Raw genomic sequence first — 21,928 nt, forward strand, 5'->3', positions numbered from 1 at the left:
TCGCGATTGATTTTTTCAGTGTGAACGCTCCCAATCGCGATTGGGACGATCCAAAACGATCCAATCGCAATTGGATTGTAACTACCTCCGGAGGTAGTTTGAGAGGATTAATCGCGATCGGATCCAATCCAATCCTATCAAATTTTGAGTGTGAACACAACTACGATTCACTCCATCGCGATCGGCGGGGATTTCGGCTGGTTCCGGGGGTGGGAGGTCATACATTCGGGTACGTGGGGTCATAGTTTGCATCGCGCGGGAAAACAAACCCAAGCCACACACGTCAGATCGCTATCTTACAACAACAACAATTTTTAATCGTCAACAATGCCCAAGAAGAAGGATAAAACTCCGTCAGCAACTTCAGCTGGTGGCAGGTGGCGCGATGAGGAGAGCAGGGTCCTCATCGCAATCTGGGGGAGAGAGGAGGTGCAGATCAAACTGGGGAAATGTCACCGAAAGAGGGACATTTACCAGATGATCGCCGATGGCATGGTGGAGCACGGGTTTGAACGGACATAAATAATCAATCGTGCTTCAATCGCGATTGGATCACGGCGTACTTCAATCCACTTGGCGAAAAGCAGTGTGAACGCAAAAGTTTCTTTGCGTTCAATCGCGATCGGATCGAACAATCGCGATTATACTTCAATCGCGATTGAAAAAAATGAGTGTGAACGGGGTCATAGATAACACAGAAGTGTTGATGAAGTAATGTCTGACATGACCCATCCCTTTAACCACTATGACGACATCTATGATTGTATAAATGCTGGGGTTCTTTTCTTACATGTGCAGCCATGGTTAGTAGGTTTTTTTTAAAGCGGGTATCTCATTGAAGATGTGGCATGTTGGCGTCACTTTTTTTGTCGTCTTTGTAATATATGGTAAACCTTTCAGAAACATTGCCTCTATCATAAATCTCATGCCAATAGGCCCAGACATTGGAATGGTCAAAATTGTATGTATCATGTGAAGAAAAACATGGCCCATGGGAATCTATTAGACAACACAATAACAACAGCTCATCTGTTTCTATACCAAAAATGTCAAACATGAAGTTTTCTTTTGTCTAGAAGGGTCACAGCCAAAGGTTGTGAACTAACATGCCAACATGATAGGTTTCTATCCTCTATGCTAATCTGTATTTGTCTGGCACAATCACAAGTCTTTCATTACCTAATACTGAAGTGCTAATACACAATTATACACTTAGCATTAGCTAATTGTTCTGAAGTGTGTATTCCAGAATGGTGATCTGCTTGAAAATACCTTATCCTTCTTGTTATCACCTTGTAATTGATAACACCTCAGTGCCAAATGATTACCACTAATCAGTTTCATCCTTTGTTTTGTTTGTAGGAGTACATTATGATTCCTACCCAAACAAACACCTGCCCACAGTTATTCTATTATACTGTCTACTCATTTGTCTTGTTCAAAAATGCTTTCTAGGTTTCTTCTAAGTTCTATTGTTTAATTGAAGAAGCAATTATACAATGAAAACAATTACTCAACTGTGCAGTAATTCATAGACAGGAAACTGAATCAGAGTAGATTCAAAGCTACTACTTCAAAATAACCTTCATTCGCACAATTAATCAATATTTCATGTAGCTTGTACTTTCGATGGCATATCTTTTTAAAACTATCTAAGCTAACTTAGCTTTTCTTCTTCTTTTATAGTACTTATAGCCCAGTGAAAAATTCAATTATTAGCATTTAGACTGATTACTTCTGAATCAGCACAAATACGAGTAGCTAACCACTACCTAAAATTTATTCAACATCATGTAGTTCACTAGACACTGCATCTAGTATGATAGTCATGTAATAATGTTTTCTATCTTACTCTAACTTCAGGCAAAATACAAAGTACAGGAACAGCAAAATGGCTAGTATGTAAACTCATTGCCTGATTACTCAGACATGTGTATGGCTGTGTATCTCTAATCCTCCCACTTAGGTGTGAAATCATCTCAGTTTGCTGTATTTAGAAGAGGGCAGCATGAAAAAGATACCAAGTGTACAAAACTGGACACACACATTCATGTCGCTACGACGTACATGTAGGAAAAATGCTGTTCTTTTCTGATATCTCCAAGGCCAGCAATGATTTGAAACACATTCTTGTACCTCCTAGCTGACAGTTGTTTGACTATCTAGGTTTGGGTCCAATTTTCTAGCACAAACTTCTTTCCTGCTGACCAGGCAACAGGCAAGCCCCACGTATGTGCTCTTGTTTGTTTCCCTGTTATTCACACAACAGTGTGAGACCATATGTCACTTGCCATTTCCTAAGCTGGGGCTAGACCGAAGGGAAGAAGTCACATTTTACTTCTTATGTCATAGCAGGTCTATACAACATTGGAACTATGTAAACATGTTTTCTATTAGTGACATATGCAAATATCCATACGTGCCAGTCCCGAAATGGTGATGTCATGTACAGCAATGGTAAAACAGCTTCTGTGCATGTACTGATACAGGTAGTGACACTGAAGTCCAATGAGTTTGCTTAGTGTCCAAGCGGGGAAAAACAGCAATGTATTTTTCGTGTGCACTATGCAGGCAGTGTGTATATTCCAATTAGTGGCCAAAGTCATTATCTTCCCTTTAAAGCTGAGGACCATGAAAGGTCATATAGAGAAAGGTGGGGGAGGTAATAGAACAGTAATTATGTGAAGTATCAATGATGGTCTATCTAGTGAGCAACTCAAAAGGCAACTCAAAAACTGGACATTTCAAACTGTTCCAGTTCGGCTTCTGGCTTTGGATGACAAGATGACATCACTCTAGCCTCACAATCATATATTATGATAATCACTGACCTATACTTAAAACACAATATTGTATATATATATACTGTAAGCATGTAGCATAAGACCATGGGTCTGCCATGTAAAACATACATACATACATAAAAGTAAAACACAATAAAAGGTAACAATGTATGAAAAACATAATTTCCTTTGAGTGACAAGATTTATAGAATAGCTTGTTAAAGCTGGAGGTGGTGAAAGAGCAAAATGCCATGTGTGTTCTATTTATTTTCAAGAGTGACTTGCCAAAAAGAAATCATGGTCTGAGTTTTGAAGTGGTCAAAATGCCTGTGTTACTAATAAACAGCATTCACCAAATACTGTACATGGGAAAGTGTTACTGACAATGGTGACCAAACTTGTTTCACGCAAATGTAATCATCGAATCCCATTAAACCCAAAACACGTCATAGATGAGTTGCCATCCTACCCTGTTCACGGGTGACCTCCCAGTTGTACCCAGTGTTCAAGGGCCAGTGGTTGGAAAATGGTAAGAAAAACAGGCCACTCCACAGTGTAATAACACTGCTAGACTATTAGCTGAGCCAAAAATTAGAGTATCATGTTCAAGGATCTAAACAGGGGAAACAGAAACCCTGCCTTTAAATCTTAGTACCCTTTAATATATCATATCTAGTGTGAAATGATATCAATTCACAGAAAGAATAATATCTATTTTCATCCAATGAACACATTCTGAGGACAAAAAAACATAATCAATTTTGAACTTTCCAAAACAATTTACAAAGAAGAACTGATCTCACTTGCATGTTTTTTACAACTATAAAATATGGCATACTAGTAAACGATGTGTTTTTTTTCCAGCAATGACTGGACGGACATCAGGTGACCTTCAAAAACATGACAAGCATCTGGAACGTACCACATTTTCCAGGGGGTGTCAATGTAGAGAGCATAGTCTAAGTCGTAGTCTAGAGGAAGGTCTGAATATGGACTTATCCAGGGTGACATTCCTATGATGCATGGTCAAAAATACCCTGACCCCTCCATCTTGGGTAATCAGTCACAGTTTGTCATGCCAGCTGGTTCTACAACTACGAGGATCTGCATGGGGGGTCTTTACAACGGCTGAATGCAGAAGAACCCTACATATTACACAAAAATAAAAGACGGCAGTTTGGTCGCCTCCCTACGAATTACGTGAACAACGTGGCTTTCCCTACGAATTATGGGAAATCAAAATAGGCTGCCTACGCCAATCGGAAAAGAGCATGCAGACCCTCTTCTATCAACTATCTATATGCCATATTCCTAACTAAAGCCAGGATTCAGACTGGCAGTTAGATAAATGGAGATAAATACATGTTGGAAAGACAAACTTGTAGTACCCAGAACTTTCTAGGTGGATTTTGGCTACACTGACTTTGAATAGACAACAGTTCCATTCATAACAGTTTCTTGAGTTAGGAATACAAAAGATGATGGTAAGATGATACAGTGATTTGATTATTTATCTATTTGGCTGTAAACATGATCATGACTGCTTCCTGTGATCATCAGAACAAACTCTGAATCAAGACTGAATCACATTATACATTTGACATAATATGAGGAATCATAAGCAAGTCATTGATTATTTTGTACTGGAAGAGTTTTGAGAGAATAAATTTTGCATTCAAATACAGCATTATGGACATCAATGACATTTAGGGAATGTAAATACATGTAATGCATTTGGTATTATAGTGCTTTGTCAACAATCCATTTTATCAGGAATGAAAATTACAAGAAACACCACAGCACCTAAACATTGGGTAACTACTGACTCCTGAGTCCAAGGCTAACATTAACAATGTGCCATTTAGCTGTGATAATCAGTTGCCCTCCCACCCCACCCACTTATTAACAGATAATAAGGGGCTCTGCTTCTTGGAAAATCACAGGAAGCACACACAACATCTTGTTTCCGACATACCATCGGAATCAAAACATCACAATCCTTTAAAGACCATAAAGTGTTTTAGGTATAACCAGTGAATGTCACTTGTCAAAAAAGATCGTTACTCTCTTTACAAATTCTACCGCAAAGAGCTGAATTCAAATTAAAGGAAGCTAATTGTGTATCTGTACACCTGTTTTTGCTTACCCTTTCTTGTATGGTAGCCCTTTCCTTTATCCAAGACTAGATAAGACAGAAGTCTGATCCTAACAGTGGTGTCTACTACTGGTGACTCCTGTCATAAATATCATACAGGGGCACATAGGGTACATACTCAGGGACTCAAAGTGACAGTTCTGGAACAGTTGGCCAGACCTAGTAATGCGCTTCCAAATTTCTGGTGAGATCTCAACATTCTGAAGGGGTCTTAATTTCAGATCAAAGACATGGATGTCTGGTTCCCATCTTTTTGGTAGTAATTGGTTCTATGATCAAAAGATTGTTTTTCTTCCAATTCTACTCCCTGTTTTATCCTAAACTCAGAGCAAAGGTTTGTAAGTAAAGAAAAGAAGACAAGGCTAAAAGCATTATCAAAAATCTTTTTCCACCCTATTTCACTGACATTATATCACATAATACTCAGTATCATGGACAAATGGACATTGTCAGTGTAGTCAAAACTGTCCCAGATATGATCATTTATCGTCTGGTCTATGTGGACAGGTGGTCACAATGTGAAAAATTATCTAAGGAACCGCTAAAAAGTGGCCAAATTGGTCAGGTGGTCCTTATGTAGAGTAGGTCACTTGTACAGGTTTGACTAGCATTTGTATGTGAATGTAGACTATCTTTGATAGGAAGCTTTAAGCATAATTCGATGCTTCCTACAGGCAATGGCTCAAGCAATGGACACTCAATTTCCCATACACATGTAGACACAATTCAACTGTCATGAACAGGCAATACAAATCCCTGCTATACCCATCTTCTCTACTTCTAAATAGATAGTCAGTGTGCCTGGAAACTGACAACTAGGCTAAAGGTTAGTAAAAAAAACATGGTACCCTCCTACTCTAATATCTGTTAGGACATGAACAAGCGCCTTTGGGGACAAAAAACAGGAAACATTACGGACCTCTAACGGACATCATCATATCTATTACCCCATTACCAAGAGCAATTGGGAACCAGGATTGACAATTATGTGCATAATTGATGAGAAGCTCATCTAATTTGGGGAATTGTTGGCAATCTGGGCCACAGTGTGAAACCACAGTATGTCTCTGGGGAAAGGACATAATGTTGGTACTTGCAAATATCTCCTGAAATCATGTCATGTTTCATCATACAACATGTAAGATCAAGAAATGCAAACACAACTTGTACATCTAACACAGGAACAATTTGGACAAAACTACATTTATAACGCATACAAAAATAAACCATTTCATATAATACCAAACTGTGCTTTCACCATATAGAAATACCAACATTACGTTAAGTAGGTCAATACACAAATGTAGGTTTTTAACTAGATAAATTGTATGACAGCTGGTATCATAAACTTAATACTATAAGCTAAAAGTATATCTGTATGTCAGCTATACATATGTAATGTATCATAATATTGAAGACAACAAAAAATCTATTGTTCCCGAGTACCATTACAGTACATCTGCCAACTTTTTCCAGAAATATCATTATTGAATATTGCTCTTGTATAATTTCCTGTATATATATGTACTCTGCTGAAGTATTGCATGAAAAACGAACAAGACTGGAATGACGCATGTTCTGTGGTTCAAGGGGTGGCAGTTACAGTTCTAGTGAACATTGGCGCACATACTGTAAATACATTATTCATAAGACCAGATTCCCTGTACTGCACAATGCATGCAATTGTCACAGTTACATGCTGTTGAGGAGGAAATGTGGGTGTGACAAATGCAAATTAGGGTAAAATTACACTAAAACAAACCAATTAATTACCTTAATCCAAAGTGTTTTTCTTCATGTAATACAGCAAATAGGTAAAACAATGCAATAGACATACAGATTATGAAATTATTGACTATGATCTGATACTTGTATTAGGACTGTCAAAAGAGGAAGTAATAAAAAATATATAATGCAACAACAATGCGTAATATTTGCCAAGAAAGTCTCACAAAAACGGATGTATGCAGCATCTGTGTTTTCAAAAAAAACTTCTCTTAGGTGACAAGTCACTGACAACAGATTATGTGTGATTTCCTTTTGTACAATAAAGGGGTATTAGTGTAGCTCTAATGACAAAAGGGGGAGGGGGGGCTTAACTGGACAGGTTCCGATGAATCGCAGAATTCCCCCAAGGCAAAACAACACACAAATTGGAAGTAAACAAAGCTTGGCCTTCTGATTTGACCTCCCTGTCATAACTGTGAACTACATAGCCCTGGTGGCTAGCTTGCTACTTTAACTGATCTCGTCCGAAATAGTAAATTCTGGACTAAATTGTCTTGTATTCACCGTTATAATATTAATAGTAATGTAACATAGGGTCGAGGGGTGGAGGAATTATTTTTTATCCACTGCGCTGGCATTGAGTGAGTTATCCACGAGCTTTGGACAGATATAATAGACGTCTTTTGGCGCAGTTTTGCCACTAGGAGATGCCACGTTGTTATGTGAACCTTCATTGTGGCAAATATTATATTTGTGAGTAACGTCATGTCAGTGATTTTGACAAGTGGGGGAGGGGGGCGCTCGTCATACTAGTAGATAGTGTGACATTCACAAACCATGTGTGATCTTTTCTGACATTTATGAGATGTCGCCACGACTGTCACATAATCTATGCTAAAGAGCAGCTAGCTGGGTAGGATAAAAACGACGTTTTGCTGAATATTTCTTGGCGAAAGTTGTATATTATACGAAGGGAAGATAAGGGGTGTCCATGGGGCGGCCATGTTGGAATGTGAAGGGTCGTTGGACGTGTTTCACGTCCACACCTAAAAACTCTCCATAAAAACACGACAACTGCCAGTAGGTACGTTCAACCACAGGCTACGACAAACACCACTCCCTCGAATATTCTTCCAGTGATGAAATGTAAATAAAGGAACATACCGAAGTCACGGGAGCAGCAGCAGCGACTCAAGGGGGGTCGATCAAATCCGTTCGGCGTCTGGTTTTGTTTCTCCAGAATAAATGCCGCCCAAAGTTGAGTGTGCTGTTAGACGTACTGTGTACTACACGCCCGGTATGTAGACTATGTGGCCAGGCCGAGGGGAGAACAGGTTTGTCCGGTGGCGAGCGGAGCCCGTGCGGCGTGGCCCGTGGGGAGGAGGGTCAGGCCAAAGAAACAAAACAAATGGGAGGGGCAGCCTGGGCGCGCTCACACACACCCCTCTCATGGACAGGGAATGGTTCAGTCACATTATAATTTCATGAGTAGTCGCTGTTATTATCTATTGAAGAAAAGAACCGTGTATATCACAATACTGGGACAAGACTTCACAAAATGGTTAGGCTAGTGTTAAACGTTATATCAGCTATCACTTACACACCCCTATTACCAACACAAAATGGTACAGTCGAATTATAATTTCATCAGTAGTTATTGTTATCTACTGCAGATTATAATCGTAATATATCATAATACTAGGACAAAAGTTGACAGAATTGTTATTCTAGCATCCTGCTTATATCAGCTATTGAAGTATAAGAATTGATTAAAACAGGCGATACTATAAATCCGGAAAGACCCTCTAAATCATATAATTTGCACAAATTCTCAAAATTTTGCAGAATTCTACAGAACTGCCCATGTCCCCAGATACATATAATTGTAACCTAGATATGGATAACCTTTTGTTACATCATCCTTGTAGACAATGATTCATTTGGTCGATCTACTTAGAAAAAAGAGTTTTCCGGATTTAAAGTGTCTTTCCGGATTTAAGTTTTCCGGATTTTAAGTGTCTTTCCGGATTTAAGTTCTTAGTTATATCCATTAAGTGCAGCATATACGCCTTCGCAAAAAAAAGATGCTTATGGTATGGATATGCTCCGTTTTCTTTCAGCCGGGTGGTTTAGAAGCGCTCCAAAATATTAGTACTTTTATCTGAAACATACAAAACCTAGGCATCGTACATAAAGTAGCAAAGTTCATCGCTGATTGACGCTGAAGTTAATAAGTTATGTAACCTTTAGTTAGGTCCTTTTTTTCGCGGTTGTTCGTCCGTTTGTCCGTTTATTCATTTGTTTTCTTATCTATTTGTTTGTTTGTTTGTTTGTTTGTTTGTTTTTTCATTAATCTTTTTTAATGTAATCATGGCAACAACTATTTTGGGAGGAGGCACCACGTATAACAACTCCTGAAGATAAACCTGCTTGTGCAAAATCAAGCTGAGAATGACCGTTAAGGGGCGACATCTAGCGACAGCTGCGGAAACCAATATCCAATGGATCCTGTGGGTAGGCTACGTCACAGCTAGTATAGCATGTAGACAAACCTAAATATGAATGACTTTGATATCACATCTAATAACAAACTATGTTTTCCTGCTCCATTTCCACTTATATGCTGGATTAGCTATGTGGAAAGAGTAAAATTAGATTAAAATTTACGAGCTTCCGATTTCTCACTACAGAAGCTATCAGCTTCCGTCCCGGTGACGTAAAGACAGAAAATAACGCTTTCTTTATTCACAACGGATACATTTTTCATGATCAAAGCCATATCTGGACCCCATTTGGCATGGTTTCTGTAGATTGACGCAAACTCTTCTCTTGCCAGAACTGAACCGCAAAACATGATATAGATATAGCTCCAACTTCATGCCAACAGCTAGTTGGTTTCTCAGAAACGCAGTTCTAGATGATATGATCATGATGAAACCACCAATATCACCGAATCTATTTCCAGTACTGTTGCAATTGCTCTTTCCGCTATATACCGTTGATGTAAGCTATATCGACGCAACAGAGCGTAATGGTGTATCATGAAGTCAATGTTGTGAGTCTACTTTGATTTTCCAACATTGACAAGTCCGTTCTTCCTAGCTGATGCGGACATTCCATATATGCAGTCTGGTCAGCCACTGTTAATCAGGGTACAAGGGCGTTGGGCGCTAAGTCAGGAAATGCAGTACATGGTGAAATCTTTACCTGTATACGCAACCTCCATTAACATTAATCCGCCGGGTTACATAAATCCGCCACTTTGGCAAACATGTGGGTTTCAGAGACCTCTAGTGCAGCACCCCCAGGTACGTATGAACAGAAGTGCAGTATACTGGACGTTGGGTTGGAGATATGTACCCTGGTGGAATCATTTAAAGTAGATGTTACCTCCCGCCCGAGTCAAACTTTACTTAGACCCACCGCAAATTAGACCAGAACGGATACAATTTGATTTCGTATGCGATAAGTTGACTATATGCTACGACGGTTCAGATATATGCTCTGTCAAAAAAAAACGCGTTTTTAGAATCAGAGCTCACAAGACTTGTTAAAAAAAAGGTGCGTATCTTACCTCATAGAGACGCAACATAATGTCCTTCTTATAGCCAGGTGTAAAGTCGCAATCAAACTCTGCAGAACTCCTCGAGAATCCTTCTATACCTTCCTTTCTCTTTGAACAACAGTCAGTTTTGTCAGAGACGTACTCCTCTATACACACACAGTTTTCTCACTGGCCTTAAATCAATGTCAACAACTCAATATAGGAATGTCAAGGGCACGAGTAGGGCGTCAACATTTTATGACGCTTTATTTATATCATATGTCCTTTTATAACACGACAGAGTCCGGAAATGAGGACAGCGCTACGTCAATGTCCAAACTCTTGCCTTCAAACGAAAGGAAGTTTTCTTCAAGTCCATCTGTCTAGATGATTAGCCTAGACATGACGTCAGACTAGGAGACAACATCAAATGGCTTCAAGTTCAAGTTAACATGTCGACTTTCAACACGCACAGTCGACTAGTCGATAACTTCATTAGTACTGTAAATAAACCAAGCTTTCTAGCAAACTTGAAATGAGCGCGAGGAACTGGCATAATGCGTATCTCTGTTTATCTGTCATTTTTTGAATGATTTTCCAAATCTATGCAAATTTTTGAATCGGGGAGTAAATGTGAAAATCGGGACTGTATTGAGGAGCAAACGTTTGTCCAAGGTTCAGTGTACCGTATGTGGCTCCACGCAAAGTTCGTGACTGGAGCTGTGTGTACAGATTACACCAAGAGTTCGAGGAATTCCCGCCAACCTTGGCACAGGGACAAGGCCATGGCGGTTTTGAGGAGAACGACATTCTCGGCTCTGCGGGGGGTCGACCGACATGTAGATATCAAGGGTCACATTTTCAAACCGAGGCCCGGCCGGACTTAGCCTGGGCCGTCCTGTTCACTACCGGGGTTATACTAACTCCTTTTATATGTAAATAGGATGGCACCCAGGCTAGGCCGGACTGGTTGTGGTAACGAAAAATTAAAGTATATGTCAAGAAATATATAGGGACGATGTTCATGACTATTTCTTCTTACGTTCATGATGTTTTTATATATATGTCACAGTAGAGATGGCGATTCAGGACAATCGGCGATTGTCCTAGGACAGATCGCGATCGCCGTTTGTCCTAGGACGGACTACGATCGCGATCTGTCCTAGGACAATCGCCGATTCTACTAGTAGAGATTGCGATCGCAATCTGTCCTAGGACAAACGGCGATTCAAACTTAATGATGCTAAGATATCAAGGAAACAGCAATAATTTTTTTTATAAACCATGATTTTATTTAGTATGTACAAACTCTGATCAAAACTCAATTGATGCTAAGATAAAGGAAACAGCAATATACAGCAAAAATGTTTGATCACCCTCTAATTTTTTTGTTCTGCCATTGTTGTGAAATCATTCAGTATATGTCTGACTGTGAAATGATATAGATGTGAAACTGTAGTATCTTGAAACTGAGATTGATATTTTGACATCTGTTTTATCACTTTGCAATTGTTATTGTTCTCCTCATTATAAGGTTGTGAATTCAATAGGTGTGAAACTGTGAGCATTATCTTGACACCTCAAAATTTGCATACTGAAACATTGTTGGATCACCTTCTTCCAACTGATATCTTTCACACATTATTAAGATTTTTCTCACTCAACTTTATCAGAAATTACTTAATCAGAAAACATACCCCCATAAAATTTATCCATCATGAAATATGAACTAATTCACCTAAAATAGTTAATAATTGTGAAATGTAGGTAGCATGTTAAACATGATTGAAATGTAATGCAATGATTCATTATATTTTCCAAAGCATTTCCATCTACTCAGAATTTGTCCATCGCAATCTCTACTAGTAGAATCGGCGATTGTCCTAGGACAGATCGCGATCGCAGAATTTGTCCAAGTAGAATCGCCGTTTGTCCTAGGACAGATTGCGATCGCAATCTCTACTAGTAGAATCGGCGATTGTCCTAGGACAGATCGCGATCGCAGCCTGTCCTAGGACAAACGGCGATCGCGATCTGTCCTAGGACAATCGCCGATTGTCCAGAATCGCCATCTCTACTGTGACATATATAACGTTATCTATCATACATTCATGCAAACTGCTCGGCCGGACATCGGTTTGGCAATGTGATAGTAGTATTGGATACTAGTAGTAACTCTCTTGCTCAATAATTTCAACGTACATCAACTTAATCTACTCTACAAGAGACTATTTACTGTATGATGAGATTATCTACGTTGTACTCTGAATTTCTGATGTCTACTAGGCATGTTCTTTTGTACTGTTCGATGCTGCATTCGTTTCGCTGGTATGTAGTAGATGGTGGATGTGTGTGGCCTTGATTTGTTTTGGTAATCTCTACTGTCGTTTTATACGTTATTCAAGTACCGACAGAAATGTTATGGTCTACATGCGCAACTTCATTTGCTCTCCAAGCAGATGTTAGGCTGGTTTGGGTTAACATTTCTTATGTCTTTGTACATGTCGCATGTCTTATGTCTTTGTAAATGTCGCACGAGTAAAAGACGAGTATAAAACGTGCGAGTAAACCTACGAAACAAAACAAAACCAAGCCCACACTCATATAGCATTTACGTGCATATTTGTAACTTTCCTGCCGAAAAAGACCATACCAGTATGTCTTCTGACGGCTTGGAGGCAGCGTCAGAATGACAGCGTCAGCATGAGAACGATGGAGTTTAATTTCTTTTTCGTGTGCTTTAAACTATTCATCGAAACACGCAATGGGACCTAATTGCCACCAGAGGTTTACCCTGTGACAACAGAAGTGCACTTGACATCCTATTGGATCACGTGATCAAAGGCTCTTTAGCGGCACACCAACGCTCAATAGACCTATTCTTCCATGAACAACGAGAAGCATAGATACTATAAACCTTCCCGTTATTTCTTTACCTTGCAGTTTTTATATACCCTAGGCCTAGCTCAGGATGTGAACCATTAAGCCAGTGTAACCTTAGGCGCAGCACAAACTGAAAAGTATATACATGTAGCATGAAAATACCACACGGCAAACGGCGAGCAAAACAGAAACTGCAGTTGAAAACATGGACATTGCTTGCTCATCAGTTCGCATCCTTATAATCTTTGATGACGGCGCAGTTACCAAGGTGATACCAACATGGACAAACAGGGGTGGGCAGGCTCATCTCTGGCGATCAATTAAGGCTAGATTAAGGCACCAATCGCCACCGCCCTGTCATCAACATGGGCAACCCGCCCACATATCATCACGAACTGATATGACCGTGTCGACTATGTCGTCGACAGTTTCAGACCTAACCTTACCTTCGCAACCCGGAGGTACTGGTCGGGTTCCCGGGTCCCCTGAAGCCTCAGGCCCCAGGGAGGTCCGTTCATCAGCACCACGGCGTAACGGGACATTTCCTTCGGAGATTCTCGCACCTTTTCCCGGCCTTTTCTCCAACCTTGCTCGGTACGATCCCGTCCGTAACGGCCGCGCAACAATACTCGCTACGCATGAGGGTCGAAAGGAGAGGCTCCAAAATAGATCCCGAGAGACGAGAGGGCCACCTGAAAACAGGGAGGGCGTGAATGGGGGTGGCCAGAAACGTTAGCCACTTACTTTTGAAATATACTTATAAATTGTAATACATGTAAATCAATTAGTAACACTTCTATAATAGCATTTTTGGAAGTACAACGCACAGTACATTCTCTTCTTCCAGTGTCAAAAGCCACCTCCAAAAACGATAAAAAGTACCCCAGACGTTTAGTTTATGCTTTCTATCGTTTATTGAAAGGATGTCATTAGCATGTATGTAAACAAAAGAACCCTTGATTGCTTGTAATCAACGCCAAATACTTTCAGTCAGCGGGAAAGCTGCTATCAAACGACTGCATCACACAGCGGTCATGGATATGCCATCTTTGACCGTTTTTGACCGTTGAACTCATCCTAACAGCCCTCTTCATCGCTCCAACGAAAAACCCCATCGACGCTTCTCAAAACAAACGATCATATTTCTGGCGGATAGCTGGCCTCGTGTGTTACGCAGATGAAATTTTATTGTGAAACCCTAGCTCTCAACAAGTCATGTACATCCCGGAATCAACTCCATTGAACCCGCAAGCACCGGTGCCTTCCGTGTTACGTGTTGGAGCGGTACACAAGCAAGGACAGCTGCTATTTCATTGGCGACTCTTTAAAAGCTAAAAATGATATTCACAGAAAATTCTCCACAAAGTAAACAAACCAGGGATCGTTTCATCCATCCAAAACGACCTTACATGTGCTCAAAAAACTGCTCTCTGTAGTATGTGTTTGCATGAGACTGACAAGATAACTTCTTAAGACTTGTACGTACAAAGTTGCATCATCTTCACATTGTGGAAAGATACAGAGAATGAGACTCGGATGAAATATCATCTTACACACAATGAAACTTTATGAAAGGCAGGCATTTTACGGCCGTTCCCTAACAGCATATATGTATATACACATGTAGCACCCAGGGTACAGGCCTACTTCCCATACACGATGACCTCGATCTAATTTGCCTAGCTGCTATAGTCAACTAACTTAGTTGCCCGTGACTCTGCAATTGGTTGTAAGAGGAGAAATGGGCCGTACTACACCTAGAAATTTACGGTTGCTAAATCTCTGTTCTTTCTACATGTTTAACCTATCACCCACGGACGTGCATGTTAGCTAGCTGCGGTGCCCTTAATGATCGGGCAGTAAAATATGGCATGAATATTCGCAAGTATCTGGCCACAAATATGACCTGGATGCTCGTAAAATATGGTCAATTGCCGGATTTTCTGCCATAAACATATTTCCATCCGCCCATCTGCTCCCCGTAAATACAACTCTAAAACAGCAGTTGTCCTTGGCTAGTTTTGTATGGCTGCCTACGCAACGATTTTAACTTGACCAAGAAGCCTTCAGCTAGCACCCTTCACAGCCCCCCGAAGGCATCCTTGTCGGGTCGTCATGGCAACCCGACGTCCTTTAAACTCATTCTGCAGTGTTGAGAGCCTGCGAGTCTTTGCTCACCTGCACTTCCACTCTTACCTTTCATTGTTTACAAACGTCTTGATAACAGAACATAACGAGCGGCTTTATCGTCTCAAGGTCGAGGATTTAATGCTCTTTTGGACGTTTAGAATTTCTCACATTATGACTATCATTCTCGTGAACATAGCAAGACTTTGGTGGTGAAAGCAAGTTTTAACTATGAATCAAAGACTGCATTTTTCTCCTTTTTTGCTTATAATGAGTCGTACTGCGTTATATTGCATACGTTCCCACGGATCGTAAGTATGTGACGAGTATGTTTTACAAATTACGAAGATCTCGGGTTCTCGACACGATTATTCAACTAATGCTAACGCGGCTGCGAATTCTGATGGGGGTCAGTGCCCAGCTAAAGTCTCAGTATCTCCGTCCTTTTGGTAGCCTGGAGTCCAGCCTTGTTGGCTTTGGTCCGCTCCCAACCGGGTCGCTACTCCAGCGTAATAGCGGGCCACAGCTAACAATGCTGGACTCCAGGCTAGCCTTCTGATTCTGATCAGCCCTTCCCATCGCGGCATACCCATCATTCCACCAGTAGCATCACTGCAGACGCGGATGGTCTCTCACAAATATGACATGATACCAGTATGCACAGTTACACTGCACGACCCTGGCGTCATTTCCTCGATCCCTTACCGTAAATAGAAAGCACAAGTAACAGTTGTGGAACTCGACATCAAAGCTTTAGGCAGCTCATTCTCATACCATGTAACCAACCATGAAAATATATGACTGAAGTCCATACTAGCCACCACGGCTCAGCGGGAGGCGATTCCGATGGTACACGAGGATAAATAAGGTCATTGGCGCCAATATATGTTGGTAGGGCTATAAACTATACCAAGTTGTCCCTTGGTATAAAGGAGGGTGTACTTGACCTTTGAATTTTGGAATTTAAACTCGCTTATTTACGAGTGGAGGGACAAGAATAGTCTTTGGGGCATGTGCAACTTTATAAAAGGCACGGACCAGCAGATCAGCATATCTAGATTGTTGAGGGTGTAGCCGGAGTGCCGGACCAAAAAAAATCTGTAAAAATCGAGGTCATACTCTTAGACAAGAGCACGGTTTGACGAGCACGTATTTTGTTGGCGGATGTAACGTTAGATTTTGAAACATGGACATGAGGATTTCAGCATCGCATTCTGTCATCGGCACGCGCGATGAGTCAATGTTTGACCAGAGACGATCAGTCCTGCTGCCACAGAAAACCGATGATGTCTTGCAAATACCTCTTCCCTCAGTGGTTGCTTCCGATGACGTCTCCGTAGCCAGTTCGAGATTTCAAAGTTGATTTTTGCATTTGAACCAACGCAGCCGTTAAAACGTTAAACATGCGTATAACGCTGAGGCATACTTCCTCGTAATTCGGTCATGTTTAATAACCCACACGTGATGTCTCTGGCCCTAGATCCCACCCTCGCGAGTTGTCTCTACGTACACCGGCTGCGATAAGTCAATGTTTACATTTTGTGGATTTTCAATGTATATTTAGCATCTTCGCTATGATAAGTCCATAAGCTTGTTCTGTCATAATCCGCCTTATCTGTAGCTGGCAGCCAGGAGGTATTGTCTTACTTCAGAAACAGCCTCGACTGATCATAAAAACGTTCACTGATTGTTCATTGATTAGGATTACACGACAAAAAATGCGACTTAAAGTCGACTTTCCATTGACTGCCCGATTATAGACTACCTATGTCATGTTTCAAACGTCCGGCGCGGATGACATCATGTTCAGTGTGTTCTGGTAAGGCAGTGGATAACAACTGCTACGACTATGTTCGTGTAGGTCAAAATGAGAACAATGAGAACATACATTCAAGCAAAACAGTAGACCGAATAAACAAATGTCTCATATGCGGTTAAGATACCCTCTCACACTGGTGTTACTAGTACATCTCACACTGGTGTTACTAGTACAGGGCTTGTTGATGACAGTAGGTTCGTAACATTGACCTGGGATCGAAAGTCACTCAAAAACCAATCGTTCTCTAGTGGCGTGCAATAGTTGGCCGTGATAAGAAAATACCATGCTGCTCCCAGGTTTACATCAGGGAGGAAAACTGGCGAAGTCAGTCAGGAATTCCTATAAATGGCGGAGGCCTACAGAGGTTACCCGGGTCCGTGACTACTTGTGAAATTCCCGTGATGCCCCGCAGCGACTTTCTGAGAATTTGATATCGTTTCAAGCAATCCGATATCAAGTTATGCAGCACTGACGACATGTGACGCATTTGTGATGGTACGGGATCGTATCATGATAATCATATTCAACGTCAGAAGCTAACAGTGATGTACATATGTGCGCACGAACATACACACCTACATATATCCATACATACAATCACACACACACATGATGCGTGTAACATGAACTATGAGTACACACAAATGTATGCAAGCACACACTACAAACAAACAAACAAACAAACAAACACACATATGCATACACATACACATACACAATAACAATCACAATCACATACACATACACATACGCATGTACATACACATACATATATGTACAGACGTGGACAGCAGACTGTTTAATTAAATGTCTGCTTTTTATCGTGGATCGTTGCCTTGGTGATGTGATAGTTTAATTTTTATTTTGTTGAAATGTCTGTTGCTTACAAACACCATTGGCCATATATTGCAGCAGTTGTCTTGTGTTGGATTGGATCATTATCATACAAACGGCAGGCTTAACGGCCTAAATTTTGTTGGTAAACATTTACAAAGGCTGGCTCCGTATCACTTACATATAAAATCACAATCATATCATGTATCACTGTTTAAACACTAAAAGACATTTTGTCATTCACATATGTCTCGGTAGACCGAGGACAGAACGTTGCGTCTTCAGTAAAAACAGTACGATAAGTACGTATCTGCGTACTTGTGGGACTAAAGTGTTGTATCAATACATAGTATATGCATACTAATAAAGTATGTACTTGCCCTTCCGGACATTCGTGACAGCAGAAACGTTCGAGCACAACATGCATGTGGTGTACGATTACGTCGTATTGACCTCCACGCTTAAGCTACTGAATATTCATGGAATGGGTCCGGTTTTATTAGAGCCTCTCGACACGCGCTCTCTGGTGTATGTCGGTAGGTGGCTCTGTGACACATGGTGTGGGCTTGAAACAGCTAACTCTGCCGCAGCAAAGCGCTATGAAAAAAATATGATAGTTTCATTTATAGTTTGCCCAATTTGAGATGATACACCACTCTTGAAAGGCACTTGCTTTCTTGGATGCTTTGCATGAACTTGGAGATTTTGTCAGTTGTGGTACCTTGGTCATCCCGTTACGTTGTGACTTTACTACAGGATATACCATTGGTGAAAAAAAGAAGAAACAAAGAATGGCATCAGACAATCATATGCATAACTTCGTCTTTATTTGACCGCCGCGGTCACCCCATTGCACACAATTTATATACCAAAAGTATGTCCAAACAAACTCTGCAAGTAGGTGTTTGACACTTTCTTTCTACCTCCCCTCAAAATATAGACACTTGTTTGACATTTCAGGTGTGTAGAGTGACAATAATATTGCTAACTAGTAACTAACTAGTATGCATACGTGTATGCTTCTAGTTTTCTCATCACAAATACGAGACTGTATTCCGGAGTTTTCGTATGATTGCTGCCCGTTAGAACTACACTAGTCAAACAAACGCCTAGTGTATGACGTAATGATGATCTTGGTCTGATGTATCCAATCAGGCCATACGCTTTCTAGAAAGTTCTGAAGTGACGTCATTCCGAAGATATAACAGTAGATTCTGCTGTTGACCTTCTCGTCACAGAAAGACGTGAAGTGACGGCAAGATGGCGAACTGTTGGGCCCTTAACTCTTATCTACCAGGAAGTTGATAATAAGTACAGCTTGCATTAGAAATCAAACCATTCTGCATTGAAGTAAAAACTTTTAAGCTCTTCTTGATAACATCATCTATGCGCAGCATTTTACGTACAAGCTCATATTTGCATCCATACCATTGATAAGATACAAGCTAGATTCTTGTTCATGAGCTAAAGCAAATAAAGTGTGTACCAAAAGCTAAAGTGTCCACTGCTGTTCATTGATCATCATTATCATTAAGTAACAGATAAACAGAATATATTACATAGTGTACTAGAACAGTATTAAATATTCAACCCAAGCGGTGTCTTCACAAGTTGTAAGCTTCATTTACAAGGGGCGACTGCAGAATTGATACACATCTTAGGAAACTAATCGTTGCTTACAGCACTATGTGATACTTATAATGTCTTCGCCAATTCACAACAAAGTCAGCATTGTTACTCTGAGTCTGGGTCTAAACTTTGACAATGTGGTCTTTGCAACATAAAACTGATGTGAATCTATATTATACTTGATTGTCGCGTCTTCTGCTTCGATTCGTTGTCTCGGTGGCTATCTTGTATTTTCATAAATCTTGTCATTTTAATGCACGTGATCTAATGTAACTATTACTCGCAGGTCACCCTACACTAATAAATGCAAATCATGGCGAACTCTACTTCATATTCATTGAATATATTTCGCAGTACATCGTCTAGCCTGAAGATTGTTATGAGCATGCTTTTGACTTTGTTGCCTTGCCTTATGGATTCCTACAATGGTTGAGACTTCTTCCTTGGTTTACGATATGTGGCTACTGAACATACTGCATATGAAGAATCCATGTTTTCTTTGATTTTTCGTTGATTGTTTGTAAAGGCGATTCAGGTTAGATCGAATACATATGGTAACCATCAACTGAGCTTCCGTCTGATGAGTTGATATGGTCCAGCGTTTTCCAGTTTTGGTTAATCTACGACACTACAGTGTCTATGTGATGTAGCCTTCAAATAGATACCATAAGAAAAGTCCATATATGGATCACATATATGACCGGCTTTATTCATCTTCGATTGCAGAGTCAACTCAACGACCATAACCAAGTCACAACCTCCTGATTCCATCAGCTCCGTCGTCCGTACTCTTTACCAGGCAGTTGCAGTTTTCACGTTTGCTCATCTTCATGCCTGCCCTCCACAGCAACTAAGCCTGCCCGGCACATAACCAGCTGACGATGTCACATAACGTTAGATGTAGAAATTCCAATAATCCATAGGTTCGTTACGGCCTCTTCCATGTAGTATGCGAGATGTTTTTTCATCGAACGCCAATTCTATGGATGGCATCAGCGCGCTGGATTTCCCCTTCGGAGGTGGTCAACAGGACAAGAAAGTATCAAAATGGGAAAATATGTCGTGTTGTAGCCTTGATTGTACTTGTAGAAGTGACACGAGTGAGGTAGCCATGACTGTATTTGTAGACGTGAAACTAGTTAATAGTTGTATTAGTGACACCAATGTGGTAGCCATGAGTGTAGTTGCCAACATAGTAAGTCAGGTGCCAGTCTACCACACTAGTGTCACTTTGTACCATATGCTGTTGCTTGAATTCTTGTTACAACGTTTGTAGTGTCTATCTTGAGAAAAAAATGAGGAATTTTGTTTTTACCCATCCTGTTTTTTTCGCCCTCTCGCATCAAAGGCAGAGTCTGCAGAGGATGTCATCCAGAATATGTACTTACTGTGGCCTAACTCTCCTCACCAGGTGATGTACCGGGCAGGCAATCTCTTCGTATCAAGTCGTCACCGCTTCAGAAATCTCTCGCGATGATTCTGTCTCTATCCGCTCCGTCCTTCATATCGAGCCCGCGTTCTCTTCCTCCTCTGTTGTTGCCATGGTAATTGGCTACCTCATCAAAGTCGTATGGCTGCATCTCATGCGGTAGTCCCTGTAACCGTTCAGCTGTCACACTCATGATCCTTGACAAATGCGTTAATATACAAGCAAAGTTTGAATTAAAAGAATCGCTTTTTATTTTCGATGTCATTTCGTGCCACTTCCTTGACTTAGATTGTAGTAAGATGTTTTATATATATGTAAGACGCCCCATTGCATCTGAGCCTTTCTTCGATAAACCGTTGATGTGTTGCTATCATTTAACTTTTTGTTACTCTTCTTCATACATGCTGTGTTGAGGCGACCACGCCTTGATCGAAGGGTTGTAGTTGAATGCGAACGGTGTGACTCTGGCGGGCTGTACGTTAGGCGACATGCTCATTTGCCGGGCGTCAAAGCGAGGTTTAGTGACGTAAGACGCTACGGTAGGGGACCACTGCTGACCGTTCATCTGTGTCCTCTTCCACTCCGCCGGGGGTGATGGCATCGCCTTACTGCCTGCTGCGTCCATCACCGTGTGGGCCACTCGAGCTTTGTAAGGACTTCCGTGTACCTTCATTTCCATATCAATGCCTGAAAAGGCGGGATCTACCGTCCCCATGGTAGCTGCTGCCTCCCATGGCGTCAGACGGGCCTTGCTGACGTGTGACGAAGATGACGACGAGGAGGACCTTTCTCTCTCCGCACGTCTTGTGGGTGTTCGAGCAACTGTAGTTTCGTCGATGACGAACTTTTCTGATCGCTCTTTTTGCTTTTGGAACATTTTAGCACCTTTGCCCAATTTCTCCATGGGGATATGCTGTCGCGAGTGTAAGAAAGAAGCCTGAGTGAAGTGCGTTGGGGACCTTTCGGGCGTCACCCCATAGTCGGGGGTATCTGCGGT

The 21,928-nt window shown here is 41.0% G+C and overlaps 1 protein-coding gene across 43 annotated transcripts in view; it reads right to left on the reverse strand.

Moving 5' to 3' along the window:
* LOC136448422 (sorbin and SH3 domain-containing protein 1-like) overlaps positions 1–13,774 on the reverse strand; it is an 86,768-nt gene extending 72,994 nt beyond the window's left edge. For 16 of the 43 annotated variants that reach the window (XM_066447957.1, XM_066447940.1, XM_066447968.1 and 13 more), the window contains exon 1: positions 13,540–13,772. In XM_066447957.1, coding sequence (XP_066304054.1) covers positions 13,540–13,635 — 96 coding nt within the window. In that variant the 5' untranslated portion in view covers positions 13,636–13,772. Of the gene's footprint in view, positions 1–7,830; positions 8,081–10,240; positions 10,397–13,539 lie in introns of those variants that run through there. The other 27 variants (XM_066447926.1, XM_066447930.1, XM_066447967.1 and 24 more) reach the window with 10 other exon arrangements.
* Positions 13,775–21,928: the final 8,154 nt, after the last annotated feature.

The sequence above is a fragment of the Branchiostoma lanceolatum genome, chromosome 14 (assembly GCF_035083965.1).
Source record: "Branchiostoma lanceolatum isolate klBraLanc5 chromosome 14, klBraLanc5.hap2, whole genome shotgun sequence".
NCBI classification, from domain to species: domain Eukaryota; kingdom Metazoa; phylum Chordata; class Leptocardii; order Amphioxiformes; family Branchiostomatidae; genus Branchiostoma; species Branchiostoma lanceolatum.